This window comes from Pongo pygmaeus, chromosome 3 (genome assembly GCF_028885625.2).
Source record: "Pongo pygmaeus isolate AG05252 chromosome 3, NHGRI_mPonPyg2-v2.0_pri, whole genome shotgun sequence".
Lineage (NCBI taxonomy): Eukaryota > Metazoa > Chordata > Mammalia > Primates > Hominidae > Pongo > Pongo pygmaeus.
In genome coordinates, this window is record NC_072376.2 from 90,486,655 (window position 1) to 90,514,063 (window position 27,409).

The 27,409-nt window shown below is 38.4% G+C and overlaps 1 protein-coding gene across 1 annotated transcript in view; it reads left to right on the top strand.

The window, feature by feature from the left end:
- FRAS1 (Fraser extracellular matrix complex subunit 1) overlaps positions 1-27,409 on the top strand; it is a 466,621-nt gene that overhangs the window by 151,608 nt on the left and 287,604 nt on the right. The window contains exon 3 of the mRNA XM_054485882.2: positions 19,903-20,010. Within this exon, the coding sequence (XP_054341857.1) occupies positions 19,903-20,010 (108 nt within the window). The remainder of the gene's footprint in view (positions 1-19,902; positions 20,011-27,409) is intronic.

Consider the following 27,409-nt stretch of genomic DNA (forward strand, 5'->3'; position numbering starts at 1 on the left):
TTTAGTCTGCTTATACCTATTTTTATTTTGTTAGCTCTTAAGTCACTTCCTCAAGGCCTGCAAAATCTGTTGTTGGCAGTTGTCGCTCACTGCAATTTTTATGAATAATTTTACCCAGTACTGTGCCAGATTTTCAGCATTCATTCAATGGACAGTAGCTATGGCAAACTCCTATTCCCTCTAACTCATGAACCTATAAGATATCTCCCCTTCCTTCCCCTTCCCTTCCCTCCCCTCCCCTCCCTTCTCTCCCCTCCCCTCCCCTCTCTCCCCTCCCCTCCCCTCTCCTCTCCTCTCTTCCCATCCCCTTCCCCTCCCCTCCCCCCTTCTCCTCCCCTCCTGTCCCCCTCCTCCCCCTCCCCTCCCTCTCCCTTCCCCCTCCCCTCTCCTCTCCTCTCTTTTCTTCCTCTCTCTCTCCCTTCTCTCTCTCTCTCTCACTCTCTCTCTCTCTCTCACTCTCTCTCTCTCTCTCTCACACACACACACACACACACACACACACTAGTTGTATTTATGTTAATATTTTACCAAATGACGTATGATAATTCTCTCCATCCTGGTTTCTCCTCTCTTGGACTCTTAAGAAATTTGATTGATTTTGGAGAATACACACACAGGGAGAGGGGAACTATCTTAGAAGGGTCTGTGCTTGAAACACAGCACACTATGCTACCCTAAAGCTCTCTTTTTGTGCATAGAGGGTAGAAAGTTTGGGGTATATCTGGAAATATGCTCGCATGTGCTGTGATTTGTTCAACCTATTCTGAATTGGAGAAGAGTAGACTATGCATTTCCCAAGTGCAAAACAGTTCATTACATGAGCATTGCATCACCAAGCCAGGAGTGGACAGTTGGAGATTGTGTGGAGATGGATCGTCAAGTGCGTACTGTTTGTCTTATGATATCTGATTGAAACCTAGGTTCTGACCTAGCTCCTGGATCTTGTCTAATGGCAGATCTGAGAGAATTACTCTGTAGAATGTTTGGATCCACTGTCATTCTGGCCCTACTCTTGAAATTGCAGAGAGTTAGCCCCAGAATCAGTCAAACCAGTCTTCCCAGAGGTACTGAAACAAATGTTGATCCAGCACTCTTCCAAACCCAGAGCCACCCACTTGTCACCTGTGGGAGGGGACAAGAAACCAATTTGTTTGGGAGATTAGTGAGAAGGTGACACATGTAGTTTGCTTGCATCCAAATATTCTGAGTCTGCCTTCTTTGTGTGATTTTCCAAATATAAAATGTGATATTTCTTAGAAAATGATCTTTAAAACAAATTCTTTATCCTTTCAATTCACAAAAAATGGCCTTGAAGTTTACAAAAGACACATTTCTTTCTATTCTTATAGAGGGAACATGGTGTATTTTAGGGTTCATTTTCCCTAATAGAGGATTTCAGCTCCAATATAATTCAGGAAGTGCTTCTATGGTAATTACATTCTTTTGCTGGTTTTTTTCTTTCTCATCTTGGAGATAATTTTATTTTTTCATGCTGTAAACCAAATGCTATTTAATGTTCTTATTAGGGAAGATCTATTAATATATCAGTGAATTGCAGCCCTACTTACACATCTATTATCAGAGTGAATTACTTGTTTGCTTAAGAATGAAGTTCTACCTCATTTAAGGCCATTTTTGTCTTTTAGCAAATGAATTCTATTTGAATTTTCATGAGTATGTTTTATTTCACACCAAAGACCTATTATTTTAGAAAATCAAAACATTAAAACTTTTTTAAGACAACAAAAAATGTATTATCTGCTTATAAACAGTGGAAGTAGAATCACAAATAATGTATTTCCTAATTGCTTTTTCTTTTAGACATAGCAAAAATTGATCATGTGTAATGTAGATATCAGCCAGTTTCTAGGACAGATAATATATATTACTAAACAAAAGTGTATTTTAAAAAAGCTTTGAAAAGAGCCATCTGCCAGACCAGATTGATTAAGCATCTAAATAACATGTTGAATTTAAAATATATTTGTGTAAGATACCTGTTTCATCCTTGAGAAACAATAATAAACTTTGTTGAGAAGGTTGAGTTTTCTCCAGAGTTTACTTAAGATGTCAGGATAAGTAATTACCTTGCTGCTACAAATTTGGAACTTAACATTTTGTTGGGCCTATTTTTGCTGCCACTCCATAGATAATAAATTTCATGAAGGATTTTTTCATTGGCAGAAGTTACTTCCTTTTGTTTTCTCTACAGAAAAAAACTTGCTTTGCTCTGTGATAGGCAGGTATCCAAGTACTAATACTTTTCTTTTCAGTCTAAAATCAGGTAATGAAGCCCCATCATTCTCACTGACAGAGGAGATGACAGTCTTGCTCATCCCATATCCTCTAGTACAGCTCAAGGACAGGAACAGGAGCTGGAATTTTATCAGCAGGCTCAAGAGTCAGAGGGCAGTAGTGATGTGGATTGGAGTAGACGATTAACTCTTTGAAGACTCCTCTCATTTTATCATCTCCAAATTGACCAGAATCTTTAACACTGTTCCCTCATTTATCCCTTTGAATGATACAGACACAATCTATATTGTTGATTCACATTTTCTTCTGCTTTTTCTGATGCAGTAGATTAGATGTTCGTGGACTATAGCTTGTGGGCCAAATTCAGTCTATGGCTGGTCAAATTCAGCCAAGAATGGATTTTACATTTTTAAATGGCTTCAAAAATCAGAAAAGTATTTTGTGTCACATGAAAATGATATGTCAGTACCCCCAAGTAAAGGTTTATTGGAACATAGCCCTGCTGATTTATTTACATATTGTCTGTGGCTTTTTCTCTACAACGTTGACAAAGTTGAGTTTTTGAGTAGTTACAACAGAGACCAAATGGCCCACAATGTCTAGGTTGAGACAAGTCCAGGCAGTTCTCAAAAAATATATTGTCTACTATGAGTACAGCTACAATCTTGTTCTTACCTGTAGTGGCGATTTTTCTGTATTGTGGAAAAGGAACCAAATGGAGAAAATTTCTCATGTTCTGTATAATCTAATTTCATTAATAGAACAATCTAAGCAATAAAATATTACAGTCCATTCAGACAGTAAATCTTCTAATCTGAAGGTGTGAGACTAGTGCAGCCTTTGATTGTGCCTACTCTCTCTCTAGCCATTTTATTTAGCAGCTTGTCTCAAGAATACAGACATTTCTTATGAATGTTACTATGAAAATTTCAAGAATACTAGTAGCATTTTTTTCTTTTTCTTTCTTTTTAAAGAAATTAACACATGTTTATTAAAAAATAATACAGGCTGGGTGTGGTGGCTCACAACTGACTTTGGGAGGCTGAGGCGGGCAGATGGCTTGAGCTTAGGAGTTTGAGACCAGTCTGGGTGACATGGCAAAACCCTGTCTCTACAAAAAATACAAAAATTAGCCAGATGTGGTGGTGTGCACCTGTAGTCTCAGCTACTTGAGAGGCTGAAGTGGGAGGATGGCTTGAGCCCAGGAGGCAGAGGTTGCCGTGAGCTGAGATCATGCCACTGCACTCCAGCCTGGGTGACATAGCCAGACTCTCTCAAATAATAATAATAATACAGAACCAGTTATGTTTTTTAACTCAAGAAATGGTAATATAGAATTTATTATAAAGGCTAAATATGTCAAATTTCTTTCATGTTCTCCATTAGTATTTTAAGATTTTTTTCCTCCTCTGTAAAACATCTTTACTTATTATAAATACTGTATGTACACAAAGCTAACTTAATGGTAAACAACTTCTGGGCTGATTAATTGATAGTTGAAGTAAAATTACCTGAGGGTTTTTTTGCATATGTATTAGAAACTTTAAAAAATTTGCATATGTTCTGTCTTTATTTATGCAGAACATCTAAGTAAGATGCCATTTTCCATGTTTATAAGAGGTAACTGTTAGCTCAGAAATAAATCAGTTGGTATGCCTTAGAAGGGACCCTCATTCCCCAAATACTGTTATTTTCTACAAATATACATGTATCCTTGCCAAGCTTCACTTCATTCTTTGCATTGTGTGGCTCACCATCCTCCCATTTTTAGAAGGGGCTTTTATTAAACCACCTTGTATGTGTTGAACAGTGTGATTCCGGGACATATTGTCCTACAGAGAGTTTTGCAGCAAACCCTGCTTTGCTAATGAATACTTCCTGTTTCCTACATTTGACATGAGGCTTTCGGACAAGGTCACAACACCCCTGTAAGTCCCATATTGTATGTCAGTCATGGGGCCAAAAATGAATAAAGACTGAAATAGTATATTTTGGATGAAGCCTAGGAAACAAATTATAGTGTTCACTCTGTCTTTAACGGAATCATTCCTCAACCGTACTGGAAGTCTCAGGTTTATCCTCAGTGTGACCAGATAGAACTTTCCCTGTTAACAGTGGGTGTCATTAGCCTCATATAAGGTCTGGAAGAATACGGGTGAGCAGGGCAGAGCCATGGAACTCTGTCCCCCTGGAGCTCTGCCCTGGTTCAATCTGGACTATGTATTATTAATGGGCTCAAGGCGCTGGTTGATTCTGCTCAGCTCTGGAAGAGTTACGGAGTTATCAAGCCAGAACTTGGGAGGATTCCTGTGGAATCTATTGGAACACCACAGTGGGGTTCACTAGGATTCTGGCACTGGTCAGCAAGTTTTAATGGTCCAGTTATTCAAAGTTGCTGGCTGCCCCCCTCTCCCGTTGCTGTCCACTGTGTGGTCTCCTGCTTATTTCATGTGTGTGCATTTCATCTCACCAATGAGCCCATGAACTTCCCCAGAAACTCATTGTCTTCTATTTCCATAACTGCTCCTAACCACTAGTGGGGCTTTGCACACAGCAACTTCTCTGTAAATGTTGACTGCAGGGCAGAAAGAAAGGCTAAAAGTTCTTAGGAGAATGTTTGCCTTTGCATGTATATGCTGGCGATGCTAATAAGTCCCAGCTAGACCTGGCAGTGAGTAAGTTCAGGGGCGGCAATTTAATTTTCTTGCTATTAGTAAAACAAACAGTAGGTGGGATGGGTGGTAAGCTTAAATATCTCTGACGTGCCGTTTAAACCATCCATCCCACCTGTGGGTTGTCTGCAGCCTGCTCTTTTGTTGCGGTGGGTCTCCTAATTTGCTTTTCAGTCCCTTTCATCTTATCATTGTTCTCAAAGGCACAGCTCTGCAAACCACATAGAGGCCTTTCACTTCCCCTGCATTTTGTTTTATTCAGCCAATTGACTAGTACTGTCAGCTAATTGGAGTGGAAATGTAAAATGAAAGCTGTATTATTCAGCTGCCAAACCTCCTCACTTGGCAGGGAGTGGGTGATGCTGGTAATTGTACCAGAAGTGTAATTGCTCTGGGTTCTGCCTCTGGATTTAACAATGAACCCTGGGAGGGTCTTCCTCTGAGACACTTGATACCTGCTTCTTTTCAGTGGCTTCCTGGCAAACAGTGAGGCTGGAAGCAAATCGAGTGAAGCATTTTCGTGTTGTTAGAGGATACAACCAGTGTGTATTTTGCTGACTGTGGGAGTGGATTGCTTGGTCTGAGTACTGAGTCAGTATGTCATTCCCATCAGAACTGGCAGTTAATTTCCTCTTGGTTTGGAATGGGGATGGGATCCACATCCCTGGCAGTTAATTTCCTCTTGGTTTGGAATGGGGATGGGATCCACATCCCTGGGGGTGAAGATGCTGAATTCACATGCCAGTTGTGGCCCATCGTGCCAGGGCGTTCTTGGAAAAATAGTCGATGCAGAACAGAAGCCCATTTTGTAAACTAGTTATGAATGAGGAAAGGTTTACATGTCTGTAAAGAGTTGAATAGCTTAATGGAAAAATAAGGAAAGTAAAATGTCAATGATTAGTTTATCATTTAATTTGATCATCTTGGTGGTTTTGGCCCAGGCAGCTTTCTTTTCTTTCTACTTTAATTCATTAATCTAATGACAGTAGTGAACAACACTTTAGGGTAGATTATGTTGGCTTAGTACATGGGAACCTATGGTATAGGTACTTCCGTTCCTCTTCTCAGCTTAACCCTGAGCCTGCGCAGACAATGGTAATCGTTCCCATTTCACTTGCCAAACAGAGCTTCAGAATCCTCCTCAACATAGCACTTCAGATAACTATTTTCAGGGCTGGCATGTATGATAAAGCCTATTTATTATCTCTGACTTAGAAATCAGATTTCTATAATATTACATTTAATATTATATTTCCATAATATTTCTACTTCGAACCCAAGAAATGGAAATAGAAGCAGCTAAGCAATTCTTATACACTTCCTATTTGCCAAGATGAAAGAGGTTGATTTGAACAGTGTTGTGTAGTACAGTTTTGTTACTATATTATTATTATTATTTTATGTCATGTGGCTTTATGGAAAGCTTCCTCAAACATTTCCAGTGGAGAAACTATTTTTATTTCCTTAGAAGCTTAAGATCTTAGGAAGATATTGAGAGTCAGGCTGCTGAGACAGGGCCGGCCGCCCTTGAGGATCCCTGATTCCCTCCCTCCCAGAAATCCTTACCAGCTGAAAAAAGACAGGCTTTAGGTAATAGTGGCAGCCAAAGTCAATTAGATCTATTGATCAGTGGCTCAAACCTGGTGAAAGCTGTTCTTCCTGAAACCAGTATCACTTTTCATTTGAAAGATCGTGGTCCTTGACGCCAATCAGTCCTACATTCAAATCCTGGCTTCACCAGTTGTGTGATAACTGACCAGACGTTCTTTATGTTCTTGTTTTATAAAACAGTAGTGGTAATAACTACTTCATAGTATTTTTATGAGGATTCAATGTCACATATAAATATACATACGTATTTATGCAATATGTCTATGTATGTAATATGTATATTACACAAATAATATACATGTGTATATATGTGTATGTAATAATTGCTCAGTAAATAGTAGCTATGAGGATGTGTGTGGGCATATAACTTTTGTTTTTTGAGGCAGAGTCCCACTTTGTTGCCCAGATTGGAGTGCAATACTGCGATCGTGGCTCACTGCAGCCTCGACTTCCCAGTCTCAAGCAATCCCCCCACCTCAGCTTCCCATGTAGCTGGGACTACAGGTGCGCACCGTGGCACCCAGCTAATTGTTTATTTTTTGTTGAGATAGGGTCTCACTATGTTGCCCAGGCTGGTTTCAAACTCCTGGGCCCAAGTGATCCTCCTGCTTCAGCGTCCCAAAGTGCTGAGATTACAGGCATAAGCCACTGTGTCCGGCTGGCATATAACTTTTGTAATGACATTTTAAAATGTGGCTTGGGAGATTTTTGTGTTTGATTTTTAAAAAGCAGTGTCTCTATGGATATCATATTTTGAAAGGTACCCTTTCTAACTTGTTTGCACATTAGTAGTGGTCATATACTGAAATGCACACAAAGGAAGAAATCCAGTGCATGATAAATTGCTTTACAAATTCCATGCAAGGGTGTCCATTGATGACCTCTGTGAGAAATAGGTCATATAGGATGTGTCTGGAGCACAGGAAAGGTCTGAGGATGGATGTCTGAGAGTCTCTGTTCTACCCTGTGAGTGCTGAGCATGGTGCTAAGGAATCTCAGATGTGTTATCTGATATATCCCCATGACATTCCTCTAGGATTGATTTTGTTATTTTTGTTCTTTTTAAGAAAAAGAAAATGGAGGCTTGGTCAAGATACTTACCTTGCTTATGGTTCTGGAATTGTTAAGTTAGGGAACTACATTTGAACTCAGACTTACCTGAGTTTGCAATCCATCTCAAGATTATGGACCATGTGGGCTAATCTCTAAGTTTCATGAAGGAGGAACCAGAGGCCCAGGGAGGCGGTTTATCTGGTTTACCCAGCTTGGTAAAGGCCAAGTCTGGGCCAGAATCCAGGTTCTGACTCCCAGTCCACGGCTCTTTTTCTATAGTATGTTCCCTCTCTAATTATTTATTTTGCTTTGTTCTCTAATTGTTTCGGAAGTCTTGCTTCTTTAACTATATTTCCAATTCAAGAGCAGATGTAAAGGACCAGGTTTTAGTCTTCCGTATCTGGGTTAGATTTTATTCATCTATATCTTCCACATTGCTTACCATGTGATAGATCCTCAGTAAATTCTTGATGCCTTGAATTCTTCAAGAATTTACAGTCTAAAATTCTATTTTGAATGAGGCATAAATATATATAAATACACATATTGGGGTTTATTCTTTAAGACATTCAGTTCATACTTGATAATAATGGCCCTCAATGTTATTGGAGCCACTGCTTTGCCTTTATCCAGTCTGACAATTTTTATCTTTTAACATGTTCCTGCATTATAATTATTGAGTAGGTTTATATCTACCTTACTATTTGCTTTCTATTTGTTACTCCCGTTCTGTATATTTTTACCCTTTCTTTTTGTCTTTGAATCAATCCATTATGTTTTAAATATTTCAGTTCATGATTCTTAGCTTGTTAGTTAAATACACTTTTACTCTTCCTTTAGTGGTTACCCTAGATATTACAATGTGTTAATCATTGTGTTAATCATTGTATTTACCTCTTCTCAGCCATTACTATAACCTTTGAATTCTCCGTTTTTTCATCCATCTCCTATCTTGCATGTTTTTGTGCATTTTGTATTTACACATATGTTAAATCCCACCAGATGTTATTATTTTTGTTTTATATAGTTATTATTTAGATCTACCTATATATTTACCCTATTATTCTAAATTTCTTCCTACATTACTGTGTTTCTATTTAGAGTCATTTTCTTATTGCCTGGAAAACTTCCTTTAGTATTGTTTTAGTTTGGGTCTGAAGGTGACAAATTCTCACTAGTTTTATTAATTTAAAACATTTTTATTTCATTTTCATTCTTGAAAGGTATTTTTGCTGGGTATAGAATTCTTAGTGACTGTTTTCATTCAGCAATTTAAAGATTTGTCTTCTGAGTTCCATCTTTTTTTTTTTTTTTTACGTGTGGAGAAGTTAGCTATCAGTTTTGGCATTTTTATTTGAAAATAATTTCCTACCCCTCTGTGGCTTTAAAGAGTTTTCTCTTTGCTGTTCATTTTGAGCAGTCTTATTCTGAAGTGCTTAGGTGTTGTTTTCTTTATTATTCTGATCAATATTCATAGCAATTCTTGAATTTATGGCTTGATATTTTTCTTCAGTTTTAGAAAATACTTGGCCATATTTTTAAAAAATTTTATTTCTGCCCATTTCTGTCATTTTGTCTTTAGAACTCAATCACCCATTTGTTGAACTTTGTAATATGTTCCATGTGTCGCTAATGCTCTTTTCTGTGTTTTTTATCCTTTTCGTTTTTTCTGCTTCAGTTTAGATGTTTTGTATTGACTTATATTCTTGTTTTCTTTAGGTGTAGCCAGTCTGCCGTTAAGCAAAATTAATTTTATTTGTTTGACTTTTTATGTTCTAGGATTTCCATTTAATTGTGTTTGTAGATACTGGTTATCTGTGGAAATATTAGTAGTTATTTAACATGTTTCAAGATATGTGTTTATTGTCTTTCATTATCTTCATTAATTTCTGAATAAAATAGAGTACAGTCTTTCCTTGACTAGTTAAATCCCTGGATAATTCAGTGTATATTATTACATCATGATAAAGTACTTTGGGTTTATGTGTAAAATAGAGTTAGGATATATAATCAGACTTTTCACTGACATGAATATCTGGACATTTGAAAGTCATGTGAAAGTGGGACACTTTTTCTTGGTGCAGTTATGTCTTACTCATTATATGACATCTAGAATTTAGGACCCCTATTCATTAAATGCTAGAATCACCTCTAAACCAGCAGTCTTCAAAGCAAATTTTTAAATGCCTCTTGAGATGGTATAGCCTCATGTAGGAGACCTGGTTAACATCATGAGGCTGAGTCACTGACAATGAAACCTTGAACTCAGGGCCTCTACCAGGTTTAGAAACACACTTAGTAGGATGTGGCTTTACCTAATTGAATGTGAGTGTTAGTACAACTCTCAGCCATTTAGTGGATGGCCAGTTTAAATGGCCAAGGGGCTGGCTAGAGGAAGAGTTAGGGATTGAGAACATGCAGCAGAGCTTTAAATGATATGACACGGCTGTGGCATGCCAGATCACAATAGAATTGGCCTGGCATTCAGTCAGAAGTAGAGAAGCACTTTTAGAGCAAAGGTCTTGACTGATATATTAATCTAGAAGGCAGGATCTCAAACAGCATAGATTGAAGATGGCTATTGCAGCAGCAAGGATTTTCAAGGGCAGCATGTTGAACTTAATGCTGTCATCTGCGTATCCAACTTTTCAGCAATGACATCACAAAATAGTTAGCAATTCTCTAAATTTGAGAATATATGCCCATCTATCCATCCATCAACTCACTCAAACACATTAAGTGCCTGCTATGTTTTAGTCACTACAAGAATACAAAGTTACCTATATATAAAGAAATTGTCCCTACTCTTGGGAAGGGAGAGAGAAAAGTCAAAAACTGATTATAAAATGAATGATAATGATCTAGTGGAGGAAGTTGACAAGAAAATAAATAATTTTAATATGAGAGATAATGGTGTAGCTATAATTTAATTTCATGTGCAAACATTTTGAATGTTTACTTTTTTCCCCCATTTCCCTTAGGAATATGAAATGAAGTATCTGGGAGCTGAATTAATAGAGAAAGAAAGAAATTATAAGCTTAAGCTACAGTAAAGTCTCCCTAATATCTGGATTACTTAAAGTGGAAAGATGAGGCACATGTTTTACTCATAATGGAATTTCTATGGTTAACATCTCTAGGAATTTATAATGGTTAATCTGTCATACGGGTTCTCTTAGATCAGGCTCTTACTATTACGGGATTATGTTACAACAAGTGGAAAACTGGGTGTAAAAATAGACAGTTACAGAACTCAGCCTGTATTTCTATTGCTTCAGAATTTGGAATAAAGAGGAGCACATTCTCTGGGTATTTTATTTTATTCTATATTTTGAAGATATCCTATTTTGTGTGTGTATGTGTGTGTACTACTCTAGAAGTATAGTTTGTATAGCACTCAATAGTGGAATATGTACAAACATTTAAACAATGGAAAAGTTATCTTCTTCTTATCTTGGAAGCTGGAAATTCCAGCAGGGATTTTCTATAGCTCTAAATGCTACACCTACTCCCTCTGTCACAGAAAATATTGTGATCAACAGGCTTAGATTGTGGCAAGTGTCCAAGCTCATAGCTAACATTTATTGAGTACTTCCTAAGGACAAGTCACTGTGGTAATACAAGTACATTAGCTTATTTCATCTTTACCGTCACCTGATTGAGTCCAATCTTATCCTTAGTTTGCATATTAGAAAACAGAGACTCAGAAAAGCTAAGAGATTTGTGCGAAGTCCTAAAGCTAAGAAGGAAATGAACTTGTGTTTGAACTCAAGTTTGCCTGTTCTACCATTTTAGCATTGCTACCTGACTTAGTGTGGTATATAACCTATGTTCATAAACTAAGCCTGTGGGTATGGAGGTGGGTTTGGTGGGAAAAACATAAGCTTTGAAATCAAATGGACACTGGTTGAAATACAGGCATTAATACCATCAGTTACAAGCTTTGGGACATTACTTAACCTCTCTGAACCTTGGTTTCCTTCTCTGTAAAATGGAGATGATAAAATCTATCTCAAAGGTTTTAGGAAGAAATAAAAAGGTGAAAATGCCAAAGAATTTGGGATCCACAAGGTGCCCTCTTTGTCCTTGTTTTTTTTTTTTTTTTCTTTGTAAAACAAAACTTAGAGGACTAAGCCTCGCTTTGTGGAAGCCGGTGGAGCTTTGAGGTAGGGGAATACATGAGGTAGGGGAATATTTACTTGGTTAAGGAGGCAGAAAAGGCCAATCTGAGGAAGTGATATTTAACTGAGACCTGGAGGATGTGTGGAAGTTAGATTAAGAAGGGTAGGAGTATGCTGTTGCAGGAATGCGAACATATTGGCCAAGTAAGTCACTTAAGCTTCACAGTCCCTTTATCTGTAAATGTAGGCAGCACTGCCCTAGTGTGTCCTGCCTGGGTAGTCTGTTAAAGTCAGAGAGTAGAAGTAAGAGAGATTTGAAATGGTAAGACTGCTATACAATATAAGACATTGTTGTTGATATTATATGATAACAGCACAGAATTAAAAAAAAAAAAAAGACTGGGTTTGAATCCCAGATCTAGCCGCTCCTATTAGCTCCTAATAGCTGAGCTCTGGACAATTCGCTCTGCCTTTTCACACCTTATTCCCTCATTTATAAAATCAGAGTCATGATGTCAGTTTCACAGGACGCTGTGAGAAGTTGTACCATCATGAGTATGTGGAGGACCTGGGAAGCACTTGCGGGTAGCTTGTCCATTTCCTTCCTTCTCCCTACCTCCATCCTTGGCACCACACCATTCTAAGACTTCTGTACCAAAGCGTGGTGCTAACTTACTATGTTGTTCAGGGTCTCTTGCACAAAGACATTTTTAAGCTATAATCAGCAGCAATCTTTTCATCTGTGATTCACGCTGTTGTTTCTGTATACAAGTTGATACTCTTATAGCTGTGCCTTCAGGTTGATCATTTTAAGACAGCTGGAGGAGATCAGGTACAAGCTAATCATGCCAGGATGCTGAAATGGGAAACTGCTTAGGTTTTTGATGTGTAAAACAAGAAACTCCTTAAGGGGGTATTATATGAAACAAGTCTTTGAAATAGGTCTGAAACAGGAAGTGGATCACAATTTTGTTTTTTAATTAACCTGTATTTGCTCCTCCTGAAAGGAGAGAATTTAATGTAAATACAAAGTCTCACATCTTTTCTTAACGGTAAGTCTCCTCTGCTCCTTTTTATTTGGGACAGGATGGGGAGCTTTACATGAACTTTAAATTGAGAACAAATGGAAAAGGTATTGTTTATCTCAGCTGTCTGAAGAAGGGCACTTGGGGAAAGAATTGCACTCTAAAATAACCTTATGAAAGTTATTGATTTGTTTCTTCATGGTTCCCTGACAAACAAGGACCATTATTTCTGTGCCCGAATGGGAGCTAGGTCAAAGAATCCTTTTTTATAGATTATCTTTCCTGAAAACCAGACTTGTCAGGAGAATGAACCTCCAGAAATGAAGACATGAGACTTGGTTGAATATTGTGTCCTTTTCGCTGCTTTGAAGGGCAAGTAGGAAACACTGTTAATTTTTAAAAATTTTACTAAGTACAAGAAGGTTTGGGGATAGCTCAGGAAATTTAGATAAATTGCTACTGTTATGTATTTGCTAAGTGCTTTTTATTTAAATTCCCTCCCCGATGACATTTCAACTCTGTAGTCCAGGGTCTATCTACGTATAGTAGGCTGGGGAAAAAAGCATAACATTTTTTGTTTTTTTACCTTATATTTTATTTTATTGTTATTATTTTTTTGAGACAGAGTCTCACACTGTTGCCAGTGCTGGAGTGCAGTGGCACGAACTCGGCTCACTGCAACCTCCGCCTCCTGGGTTCAAACGATTCTCCTGCCTCAGCCTCCTGAGTAGCTGGGATTACAGGCGCCTGCCACCATGCCCAGCAATTTTTTTTCTATTTTTAGTAGCGATGGGGCTTCACCATGTTGGCCAGGCTGGTCTCAAACTCCTGACCTCGTGATTCACCCTCCCTGGTCTCCCAAAGTGCTGGGATTATAGGCGTGAACCACTGTGCCTGGGCACCTTATATTTTAAAAGTAACTTCAAAAGAGCACATAAATTATATATATAAATTGTGTATCTTTGTTATTGAAAAATGGAAAATACAGATAAGGATAAAGGAAAACAAAAAATCATCTGGAACTCACACACAGAATTATCTACCCCTCACTTACTGGTTTATATAATTCCACAGTTTGTTTCTATGCACATAGATATCTTTTTATTACAAAAATATTATATCTACATACTGTTTTGTAGCTTGAAAACACAGCTTTTGGGGAGCTTTATTCTTTCTCACTTTTGGTCTAAGAAGCCAAGGGAATTTAAAATGAGATGAATTAATCAATAATTAAAGTAGGGTCATTACACCATTTAGATGAAAGAAAATTTATGTTAACAGTTGATGTACTCCTCTTTAGAATTCTATAAATAATCCCCCCCCAGAAATTTGAGTACTTATTAAAGATATATTTATTGTTTATTATTAGCATTAATCAAATATTCAGTAAATACTTTCCCAAGTGAAACAAGTTTTTTTTTTTTTTTTTTTTTTTTTTAAAGCACCTTGCTATTACTTTGAAGTATTTGGGGATGGAGGCATTATATTATTTGCAAGAACATTTTATTCATATATTATTAAAAATATTAAAAGCTGTTTATAAAGATATTTTGATTGCTTTTTAGGCTTGTCATAATCTAATCCTTTAATCTATCTTCTAGTGAAAAGCTATTTTAAGAGTATTTCTTTTGCTGAGTGTGTTAGATTGGAAAGGAGGATTTTAAAGTGTTGGAATTGCAATAGCAACATGGAAAATCTGTAAAACTTAGTTTACAATGTTATTACTTTGGATTTTATGGCTTTATCCAAAGTTCTAGCTATTGAGGAACTCTAGCTTCCCTGCTTTCATAAAGCAACTTTATGTGACCATATAATTGATTTGTAAAGATTTAGACCTGAAAAACATGGCCATCTGTCCAGGCCTTGGTAAAGGACTCATTTTACTTAAAATTAACCATAACACATTATTTAGTTCCATAGAGATATTAATACAAGGAAGATTTTTTTGTTTGGTTTTTTTTGAGACAGAGTCTCACTCTGTCTCCCAGGCTGGAGTGCAGTGGTGCGATCTCGGCTCACTGCAAGCGCCGCCTCCCAGGTTCATGCCATTCTCCTGCCTCAGCCTCCCAAGTAGCTGGAACTACAGGCGCCTGCCACCACGCCCAGCTAATTTTTTGTGTTTTTAGTAGAGACAGGGTTTCACCGTGTTAGCCAGGATGGTTTCGATCTCCTGACCTGGTGATCCGCCTGCCTTGGCCTCCGAAAGTGCTGGGATTACAGGCGTGAGCCACTGTGCCTGGCTGACACAAGGAAGATTTTTGATAGGTCCAATATCTAGATGAAGAAAATTTTTCTGTAAACATAGTTTGACATCAATGTAGTAATGACATTCAACATTATAAAGATTTTGTAGTGACATCATTTAAACATTGTTTTCTCAAGCTCTCACAACCTATCTGGAGTATCTCAATTCTTATGACTAGATATTTTTGTGTAGGTAAACAAACTCAGGGTTGATTATTAATTAATTCAGTCAACATTCAGAAACTGTGCTAAGTGAATTTTGAGATATACAAAGAGGAATCAAATGAGATCTCCTTGCTTGAAGAGTCATAGTCTGCTGGGAAGACAGATAGGTAAACATATCAGGAAGGCTTCCTAAGCCCAGATACATTTAAACTTTGAATTAACATAAAGAAAAACTATGATTTTGTGAATGAAAGTGAATAACCTACTCCATGTTCTTAGAAGATACTGTTTACAGTTTAGTAAGCCAACTCCAGCAACTGAGGGCTGCTTAAAAGTATAATGGACTGCTTTTGAGTTTGGAGGTCACTGTCAAAATAATTGAAGTGCAGAGAAGAACTCACCTCAACAAGTAAGAATGTTGCATCTGGAGAGAATAAATGTGGCTGGCAATTAGGGTCATACCAAGCTTAAGGGAGCACATATAAGCTGGTGTGGCCAACCAATGTCTGGGTCAAAGACATGGCCCATGATTATGCCAGTTTAGTGAGACAGAGACTTTTTGAATTTCCCAAGTTGTCTTGAAAACTCAACCTATAGATTCATTTCTCCCTTATTCAGCAATGTTCTGGATCCTCTAAATGCTAGGGTCCTAATTAAGTAATAATTTCACTGTGCTAGGTTTTACTTGTGTAGACTGGAATGAGAAGATGGGAAAGTCGAAGTACTTATAGGACTGTTTTCCCTTTGAGAAAATGAAATAGTTAGAAGACATTTGCTGAATGCCTGTGACATAATAGAAAATATTTGGATTAAAAATAAATTACATTTAATGGTCCCTTAATAAGTGCCAGACACTGTTCACATATCTTTAAATACAGCATCTCCTTTGATGCTTTCAATAAACTTACTGAATAAGTACTTTCTCATTTCTATTTTACAGATGAAGAACCTGGGCATAGACATGTTAACTCAATAACAGACTCGGTTAATAAATGGTGTCACCAGGATTCAAACCTAGTCAGTCTGTCTCCAGAGCCTGAGTCCTTAGGTATCCTAAGAACTCTGTGAACTTGGGCAACTGGTTCAATCTTGCTCATTCTGTTTTCTCATCTGTAAAATCGAAATCATAATAATAGTGCCAGTTTCATAGGGTTGACATGTATGTAAGGGCTTTGTGTAGCATTGACTACAGATACTTTCTCCAGCCTTGCAGGAAGATGGCAGAGGTGGGAAAAGCCACCCTCCCTCTATTTCACAATTGTCCCTGTGATCAGCACTTCCTGCTCCCAGAGTGGGGAGCATAAGTAAGTGATCAATAAATAGTAGCTGCTGGCTTTGTGAAGCTGTCATTTTTATTTAATCTGTATCCTGAAACCTAGATTGTTTTCTTGAAATCAGCAGGAAACGTACTACATTGTGCTTGGGAATAAACTTGTTTTTCCTCACCTTCTTGTTTTATTTTATTTTATTTTATTTATTTTTTTGAGACAGTCTCGCTCTGTCACCCAGGCTGGAGTGCAGTGGCGCGATCTTGGCTCACTGCAAGCTCCGCCTCCCAGGTTCACGCCATTCTCCTGCCTCAGCCTCCCCAGTAGCTGGGACTACAGGCACCCGCCACTGCGCCCGGCTAATTTTTTGTATTTTTAGTAGAGACGGGGTTTCGCTGTGTTAGCCAGGATGATCTCGATCTCCTGACCTCGTGATCCACCTGCCTCGGCCCCCGAAAGCACTGGGATTACAGGCGTGAGCTGCCGCACCTGGCCTTTTCCTCACCTTCTTGTCATTGCTCTTTGGGTTAAGAGTAGACTGTAATAGTCACACTATTGGCAATTTTGAAGAATGTGCTGTAGCAATAAAAAGAAATTCAGAGGTATTCTAAGCAAAGTTCTGGTGCTTTTCTGCTTTGATTCAGTATTTTTGTAAATCAGACATTGGGAATGTAATCTCACCTCAGATAGACTTTATATTTCCTAAATGACTTTGGAGAGGCCACAGAGTTTGAAGCACATTCCCTGAGAGGTTATGAATTTAGCATTTCTTGACTTTAAAGGGTGATTTTATTTTTTGCTTGGAAATGTTGTGTATATCCATGTAAATCTACACCAATGTTGGTATATTAGTCTTGGTTCTCCAGAGAATCAACAATATATTCATATATGTCCTATTGGATATCTCTCTAAGACAGAGGCAGAGAGATTTATTTTAAGGAATTGGCTCATGCGATTGTTGCGAATGGCAAGTTCAAACTGTATTATAGAGCAGGTCAGCAGTCTGGGAACTTGGGCAGAAATGCTATATTTTAGTCTTGAGGCTGAATCCCCTTTTTTTCCAGGAAACCTCAGTTTTTGTGGTTAAGGTCACTAACTGATTGGATGAGTCCACCCATATTATGGAGGGTCGTCTCCTTTGCTTAAAAGTCAACTAATTGTTCATGGTACTCTCCTCTACAAAGTACCTCCACAGCAACATTGAGACTAGTGTTTGACCAAACAAGTGGGCACAATAGCCTAGCTAAGCTGGCACATGAAATTAACCATCACATTTGGTTTCTGCCATTTTGTGTGAAAATGTCCATTGCTAGCATCCACCAGTTTCCTAGCTCATCTCAGCTCTAATTGGATGTCGGTGTTCTGAGGACTCTGTCAGGAGCTTGGAAACTTATCTTACTCTTCCCTAAAGTATTTTAGTAGGACTCCAACTACTTGTTGACTAAGGAAAACAGGGTGAGAAAGTTTAGAAGGGAGGCAACAGGCCTTCATTAAGCAACTTAGGAACTATGAACTCTTGCTTCCTAAGGATCTATAGTGTGCCAGGCCAAGGATAGTTCCCACTTCAGGCACCCACAGTCTGGTCCAGCAAGGCTAACAGGAATATAAATGAGTGCAATAAAGTGTGACAGAGCCAGGCTCAGTGGCTCATGCCTGTAGGCCCAGCACTTTGGGAAGCTAAGGCAGGCAGATTGTTTGAGCCTAGGAGTTTGTCACCAGCCTGGTCAACATGGCGAAACCCTGTCTTTACAAAAAATACAGAAATTATCTGGGTGTGGTGGTGCATGCCAGTAGTCCCAGCTACTTGGGAGGCTGAGGTGGGAGGATCAGTTGAGCCTGGGAAGTTGAGGCTGCAGTGAGCTGTGATCATGCCACTGCACTTCAGCCTGGTGACACAGTGAGACCCTGTTACAAAACAAAACAAAACAAAACAAAACAAAACAACAGTGTAATAGTGCATGCAGGAAAAAGTGAGGTCACAGAGGGATAGTGAAGAGCTATATCTGAATGGCAGTTAAGGGTTAGGAATGATTCACCTCTGAGGTGCTGAGACTTAGAAGAAGCTTCCTGGTTGCAAATGCTTCTCAGGAAAAGTCAGAGAAGAGTAGAAATCCAGGGGAGAATGAGATATGAGAACAGGAAAGAGGAGGCTGGGGTTGTCCAGCAGTGTTGACCAAGTTGTCAAGGCCAGGGAGATAGGTGAGGATCAGATTATGGGGTCTGCATTTTATCTCATTGGAGGTAAAGATGAGCCAGAAATAGTTGCATTTATGTATTTATTTATTTATTTTTTGGCTTTGAGGTTTTTTAAAAATTTTTTATTTCAATAGATTTTTTGGGAACAGGTGGTGTTTACATGGAGAAGTATTTTAGTGATGATTTCTGAGATTTTAGTGCACCATCACCTGAGCAGTGTACACTTTTAAACCAGAGAATAACATGGACAGCACTCTTCAAAAAGATCTAGTGTTTGAAATTTAGCCAAACAGTATGGCTGCTTTCAACTCTAATAGGAATTTGGGCTACGAAATCTCTGGGAAAACGAATCTCAGTACAGCCCATGGGATCTTTAGTGTTTCAATCTGAAGTCATCAGAGCAGCCTTTCAGTGGACAGAAACAGGTTTCTGTGGAAGCTATGAGATAGTTGGTTTCAAAGTTACTTCAAAATGGGCACAACTGAAATGTGGATTCAGCATGAGGGAAGGTGAGAAATAGGGAAGGAATTTCTGAGACCCTTAACTGAGCCAGGGTTCACTTTTCTGTTTGTGACCATTGTTTTCCTTTCCAATTTGTGTAGTAATAACATAGTAACATTAACTTATGTTTATTTAATTCTCTCATGTTCATGACCCCAAATAATTTGTGAGATCCTTATGGATACTGCCCACATTTATGCTTCATTTATACTTCAATATGCCCAGCACCCAGCCAGGCACAAAATAGTCACTCATACACGTGTTGGTGCATCTGTCTTTAAAAATCCAACTACTTACTCAAACCCTTGTTTCTGATGAATGTTAGACGATGAAGTAGCAAAGAGCTGAAAAATGAAGCCTGTGGTGCTTATAGTATCTAGTGGCGAATACTGCTTTTAGGATGCTGGTTAGTGCTAGTCAAAAGTGTCATTTTCCTTTAAACATGCTCCAGTGGTTTCTGCTAGTTAACAGCAAAGCGAAACTTCAAGTCAGGGAGCAACTCGTCCTCCTGTGGTTTCAGGCCAATCGATGATTTTTACTCTGGGTATCAACAGCTCTCTGCCGCATCCCCTTGTCTTTGCCTACGTGGGTTGACTGTTGTGAAATGGATTATACTGATTATATTGCCTTGTGGGGTTTAATCAGTGCCCAGCAAGTACTGTGTGTGGTGTGCCTGTGACTTTTCTTTGTCTTTTAATTGTCCAGGATGTGGGACTATTGATGGTGCAGCTTTTGTGTGCTCATACCTTGACTGATCAGTTTTTAAATCAGAGCTTATGCCTCTTTGCAGGATGCCACAATTTGGAAGCCCGATTCATGCCAGAACTGCCGTTGCCATGGTGATATTGTTATCTGCAAACCTGCTGTTTGCAGAAACCCTCAATGTGCCTTTGAGAAGGTACGGTATCCTAATTGTGTCCTAAATGTATTGGTAAAGTCAGTGAAGGGTCAGGTTTTTGGATCATTTCAGACATCTGTTTTTGACATTTATTCTAATCTCTAATTGGAAGCTTAATGAAATGCAGAAGAGAATTTTAACATATTGCATCTAAGAATATCCTCCTTTCCAGAATTTTAACATATCATATCAAAGAACACCCCAATTTCCATTTATTGGGCATTTACTCTGGACCAGGGACTTGGCTTAAGGTCTTAATAATGTTATCCCATTTAATATTATGTGGGGTAGGTATCTTTATCCCCACTTTATAGATGAGGAATGTGAAGCCTGGAGATTTTAAGCAACGTAACCATGATCATGCAATTAATAAACTGCTGCCCAGAGATTTTACCTCAAGTCTGACTGATGCCAAAGCTACTAACATTAACTTCAACATGCATGAACCATCGAATGGATTGAAAGTCAGAACTGACTTATTGAAAAAGATTTTATAAAAATATCATTTGGGTCTGCCACTGATTGTATTATTGTGCTACCACGGGGCTCCCTAGGAACATAAGCAAGTCTTTGACTCAATAAATCTCCTTGTATTTGACCAAGTCTATGATTGGTATTTCCTCCCTTCCCTTCTGTTAAAAATTTTCAGTTTTTTTCTGACTACACATCTATTCTGTTAGAATGATACTTTTTCTAGTTGCTGACTCTTTCCTTTTTAAAGTGAATCTATTTTTAAAAAAAGCTTAAGCTTTAAATTTGAACTTCTGAAACTCCCAGGACAAAATCAATTATTTTATTCATAAAGCATTCTGTCAATTTAAAAAGTTTATTTTTCTAGTTTTTGGCTCCCTCCAATAATTAATCTTGAGTCTTTATGCCATCTAATGCTAATAAGGTTCTGTTTGTACCGGACACTGGAGTGAAGGTATGCCTTTAAGAGTATGCCTTCATTTCTGCATGAGTGTATTCCTGAGAAGCTGGGAGTACTTTAAGTATTGGCAAATTTGATAAGATTTTATGGTATATTATGGAGCTTTATGTTTATAGGGTAAATATTCCTAAAAAAAAATCATTATTTGGCTTGCTAAGCAAGTCACGTCAGAATCTGAGCTGGTGGCAAAAATGCCTTGAAAAATGCCTTCCCCACTTCATGTGAAGAATTGTGTTATCATGGAAGAAGCCCTGAATCACATGTTAGAAGACATAGATTGCATTGCTGAAATCTAAACATGCTCTATATCAGGGGTTAGCAGACTAAATCTGGCCCACTGCCTGTTTTTGTACAGCTTATGATCTAAGAGTGGCTTTTACATTTTGAAATGATTGAAAAAATAAAAAATAGTATTTTATAATGTGAAAATTATGTGAAATCAAATTTCACCATTGATAAATAAAGTTTTATGGAAACACGGGCTTACTTATTTGTTTATGTATAGACCTTGGCTGCAACAATAGCATTGTATAGTTGCCATGTAGACCATGTGTGACTCACAAAAGCTAAATATTTGCTTATCTGGCCCTTCACAGAAAAAGTCTCCCGTCTTTGTTATATATCAAACTTGTGATTTCATCTCTTCCTAATTTGCTCTCCTAATTTTTCTCATCTTGGTAAATGACAACCCCATTCTCCCAGTTGCTGTGGCCCAAAAACTTAACATCGCCTTTGACTCCCCACTTTCTCCCACATCCCATATCTAGTACATTAACAAGCCCCTCCCAGCTCTTCCTTCATGAAACAGTAAATTCCAAATGTGACTTCTCGGCTGTCAGTCTGGTTCCATTATTATTATCCTTTTGTCTAGATTCTCACAATAGCCTCTTAACTGGTTTCACTGTTTCTATGCTTGCCTTTTTCACTGTAATCTTGATATAGTAGCCACAGTGACCCTAATAAAATTGAACTCAGATCATGTTGCTTCTCTCCTTAAACCCCTCCAATGACTTCCAGTGGCTTCTCTTCTTACTCAAAGTAACATTTCCCGATGTCCTTTAAGGGACTACTGTACTCCTCTAATTAATATTCTACTGTTTTCTCCCTTGCTCACTGCTTCAGACACCCAGCCTCCTTGCTGTTCCCTGAATATATATGTATATATCTGAGAAAGAACAATTTCGGGGGGAACAGCAAAGTGCAAAGGCTCTATGGCAGAAGTGTGCCTGGTATGCATATATATATGAGAGAGATATGTGTTTATATGCATATATGTATACATATAATACTTGATCTTTTACTTCAAGTCTTGCCTGGATGCCATTCTGTTTAAAATTGCAAATCTCTACCCCCTACCACACATTTTGTATTCCTCTTCCAGACTTTATTTTTCTTTTTGATACTAACTACTATCTATTTTATTGATATTTTTCATTTACTGTCTCTTTTATTCTCTGTATATCTACAACACCTATAATAACACCTGACACATGGTAGGCACTCAATAATTTTTTTTTTTTTTTACTGACTGAATGAATGAATTAATGAGAGATGAGGCTAGAGAGTTGGTAAGTTTGAGGTTATGCAGAGCCTTGTATGCTGTAGTATGGAGTTTGGAATTTTATTTTTAAGGTTATAGAATACTAAGAAAGGTTTTAGGTGTAAGGGTGGAATGGCCAGCTTTTTTAGAAAAAAAGTATCTCTGGTTTTTCGAAGATAATACATAATAATAGAAATGAGGAGATCAGTTCAGAGGCTGAGCGAATCACCCAGAGAGGATGAATTGCAGAACTGGAGCACTGGTAGTGTAGGGATCAAGAGATAAGGGGAGGTGTGACAAGTATTTAGGGGATAAATCAGCAGAACTGGCTGAAGGTAGGAGGGTGACAGAAAGGAAAAGGAGAAACAACTGCCATATTTATGGCTTAATGACTAGTTGGTTAGCCGAGTCACCAACTGATATTAAGAATACGGGAGAATTAAGAAAAACAGCCCATCTGGGAAAAATGGCGATTTCAATTTGGGACACATTGGTTTGAAATGTCTGGGAAAGACCCAGGTGGATATGTCAGAATGGTAACTGGATATGTAAGTCTAAGGCTCAGAGGAGAAGATGGGGCTGGAGATATAATGCAGCTGTCATCAGCACATAGATAGTATTGCAAACATGTAGAATTAAAGAACTCATCCAAAGAGATTGTGTGAGAAACAGGTACAAGACGAAGGATGGAATTTGGGGAGCACAGTCATTTAAGGGGAGGTGAGCATAAGAGAAAGTGCTTAAGAAGATTGAGAAGCCGTGGTCAGAGGGGTGAAAGGAAAGAAATAGTCAAAGAAGAGAGTAATATTATAGTCACCAAGGAGAGTAGAAGATGCCCAGAAAGTTTGTATTAACCGTGTTGAGTACAGTTACAGGAGTAAGTGGGAGGAGAACTTAATATGGCCCTTCAGATCTGGCAGCATGTAGGCCACCAGTGGCCACGCTGAGGTTGGTCTCAGTGGAGTGGGGGGAGTGGAAACTGTATTGCGGAGGCATACAGAGTGAATGGAAAGTGGGGAAAGGAAGGCTGAATAAAGGTCATCCTTTCAGGAGCTTGACTGAGGGGTGGAAGGAGAGAAGTGGGGCCTTAGGTAGGCAGCATTACATCTGAGAGGTTTCTCTGAAATCTCCCATCCCCAACCATCAAGCCCTTCGGTGTGCTTCCGCGGCACTTTGTGCTTGCCCTATTCATACCCCCCTTGACTAGACTGCAATTCCTGTTTATTTATCTGCTTCTTCCTCCAGACTCTTAGCTCCTTGAGAGCAGGAATCTTGCTGTCTTCATATTGCAGCCCGTCAAACAGCATAGTACACAGCACACAGAAGGCACCTAGTCAACATTTTTGGAATGATTGCATAAGGCAAGGGAGAGGGTTTTGTTTTGTTTTACTTTTTAGTTTTGATATTACCATGAAAGACATACAATCACCTTAGGAGGTAAAGGGTAATAGCCCAGACTAGAGAGAGAAATTGAAGAGATGGGAGTTAGAGGGGAGGAGAGACAGAGTAAGTGAATTAGGAATGGTTGCTGGACATTGAGGATAACATGAATAGGAGAATGGGAGGCCAGCTGGGGGTTGAAAGACTGGAAGGTAAAGAAGTGCTCAAGGATCTCCCTGGAGGAAATAAGGGTGAGAGGGTGCTAAAAACCAGGAGGCCCAGGTTCATTGGAGTGTGGACAGATTTTAAGGTTGGCTATGACTGTGTGAAATAGAGATGAAAATCACTTGAATTGAGGTGGTTGAGAGTGTACAAAGGTAGAATATCATTTTAATGGGCATTGAAGTTGCCTAGAATGATCTAGACACAGGTAGAAAAAAAAACCAGAGATCCAGGTGTCAAGTCTTTACTGAGTGAATGTGAGAGAGTGATCAGCAAATTTGTGGATGAAGGCAATATAGGAATCAGAGAGCATGAACTGTAAGGAAGGAGATTCCTTATCTGTAAAATGAGAGGCTTGTACCAGATGATCCAACCATAAGAAACTTTTTCAACTCTAAGATCATGGAAATATTCCACAGAGGTTTTGGGCTCTTTATTTCAAGTAATGAAATGGGATCATAGAATGGAAGAACTAGAAGGGATATTTAGAAATCATTTAGTCAGACTTCCTCGGTCTGTAAATAAAGAAACTGATTTTTAGTGGTTTAGTCACTTACCCAGAGCTAGGAGGTGGTATGGCCATGTCAAGAACCTTGGACCTTGGCTCATGTCCTGTTGTGATTTTTACTCTACCATGTTGCTTTTAAGTTTTCCTCTGGGCTTTCAGCAGCATGTGTTGCTGTTATTCAGATCTGCTGTGGTACCCTTACATTAGTATGTGGCACAAGTTCATGAATCACCACTGTTCCTAAATTAAATTATTATTTTATTTTAGACAGAGTTTCACTCTGTTGCCCAGGCTGGAGTGTGGTGGTGCGATCTCTGCTCACTGTAACCTCTGCCTCTCGGGTTCAAGCGATTCTCCTGCCTCAGCCTCCCAAGTAGCTGGGATTACAGGCATGTGCCACCACATCCAGCTAATTTTGTATTTTTTAGGAGAGACAGGGTTTCACCATGTTGGCCAGGCTGGTCTCTAACTCCTGACCTCAAGTGATCCAACCACCTCAGCCTCCCAAAGTGCTGGGATTATAGATGTGAGCCACCATGCTTGGCTTGTTACTGTTAATAACTTGTTTTACTTTTTATAATTTTTTACCTTTTTGAAGCAATTTGTTTTGGCTATGGATTGACTAGAAATAACCTAGTGTCAATGGCAATTCTGAAAGACATTTTATCATCTATCATTTATTCATTCTATAATCACAGGTCGTGGATTCTATATCCATATCTTATATTCATATAGAATAGCTAGCTGGATAGGGACAGAAAGACAGACAGACAGAAAAAGATTGAGAGAAAGAACACAAAGGTATTTAGAACCTTGAATAGTTAACCCAGTTCTGTCAGACGCTATCCTGTCTAAGGATTTCTGGAGAATATGTCTGCACAAAAGACAATGCCATGCAAAGGAGCACGGCATTACGTGGTGAGGTTTTGGCTGCAAACCTCAGTGCAGATAATAATGACATTTACCTAATAAAGTTGTTGTGAAAATTAAATAACTCTCTCTCTATATATATGTATATATCTATATGTCTGTATGTGCATATATGTACATACACATATAAATGTGTAGAGGAGTACCCTGCTATTGTAAGCACTCAATAAGTGTTAGCTATAATGATCAAATTATCATCATTATTGTTGGTGGTTCTCGTAGGTCCTAAGCAAGTAATCTTGCCCCCAGCGATCTTCACTGATGTTTTTTGCCCCTGCAACCACTTTCTAAACCACAGCACTGCAAAGCCTGGAGAAGGACTCCTTTGTGTTCCATGCAGCCCACAGCTCACCAAACCATTCAGGGTTACATGGTTAGGTGGCAGGAACTCCTTGATCCTCATTCTTCAAGCACCCGCACGCAAAATTTTTATTCCTCCTTTAACTTAACTCTTTCATGTTCCACCAGAAGTTCAATAGATAGACCAAGTTGGGAACCACCCTCTCCCCTCCCGCTACTGCCACTAGCAAATATATATATATATATATTTATATATATATATATTTTTATATATATATTTTTATATATATATATACACACACACATACACACAAACACATATACACACACACACACATACATATTATATTTATAAAATGAGCTTTGAGGGCTAAATCTGAAAGTTAGCTTTTATGTAAAACAAATAAAACTAATTTGGGGGCATGAAACATTCCTTGAAGTCTTCCATTCTACCTGCCTTTCTCCCTTGCTCCCGACTTCCATGTTAGACTATCAACACTTAGATCATGTTATTTTCGATCTGTATGAAATTCTTAGTGGAAATTAGGCTAATGTAGTTTCTCTAATTGTTTTAGTGGAAATCAGACAACTGTAGTTTTATCTTGGGCTTCAGAGGACACTTTTCTGAAAAGTGATTAATGTTGCATAGTATGTATAATTTCATAAAATCCCATGTCATATAAGTTTTATCCTTTATCAAAAAAATAGGAATTTGGTGGTCACTTTATTGATGTATTTATCTGTTTAGTGGATTAATGGTTGTAAAAACTTAGTCCTATTTCCCGTCCACTCTTATAGATATAATTATATGATGTTAGAATTCTCCTGTAGGTACAATTTTTTTAAAAATGGAAGCAACCAAAAATAAATAATAAATATTAATAACATTAATACACATGCACACAGACACACATAAACTTTTTTTTTTTTTAATTCTACTGGTTGAATTCTTGGTAGACTTTTATCCTATGGATAAGTCATGATTTCATCGCTAATGTAGGATCTCCTACAATTTTTGGTCAAAATCACTCATTGCCTGTTCTGCCACATTACTAGACTTGAGAAAATCCTAAGTAGAGGAGCAGCATGGGTAAGAAGATCTAATATGAGAGTCGTGGGCTTCAAAGACAAGCTAATGCTCTTCACTCCATATTTTTAATATCTCTTAGATAAACAGATTATTTACAGTGGTGATTGGATGGTTGACATATGACAACTCCCCAGTAAATCCTGGGGTATCAGGGGGTGGCCTATTCTCTTGACAGTATCAAGAAACACAATTGCAATTATAGAAGCCCTGGGAACAGTGTAGATCTTTACTAGAGCTTAGGAGTTCTACTCAGCTTACCACAGTGTGTATATGTGATACCTCTGCAGAGATATTACTTCCTCTCAGAACTTTGTCCTGCAACCTCCTGTCCCAAGTAAAAGTTACCTATGAGAACTTTAGCTGCTGCACTGGCTGCACTAGGCTGTGTAAGACACCAGACAGCTGGAAGACCTGCCAGCTCTGTGGCCATCCCCCACCTGAGTCTTCTTCCTCTTCCCAGCAGGAGAAAACTGCTTATCTTGTGTGAATCTCCTAGGG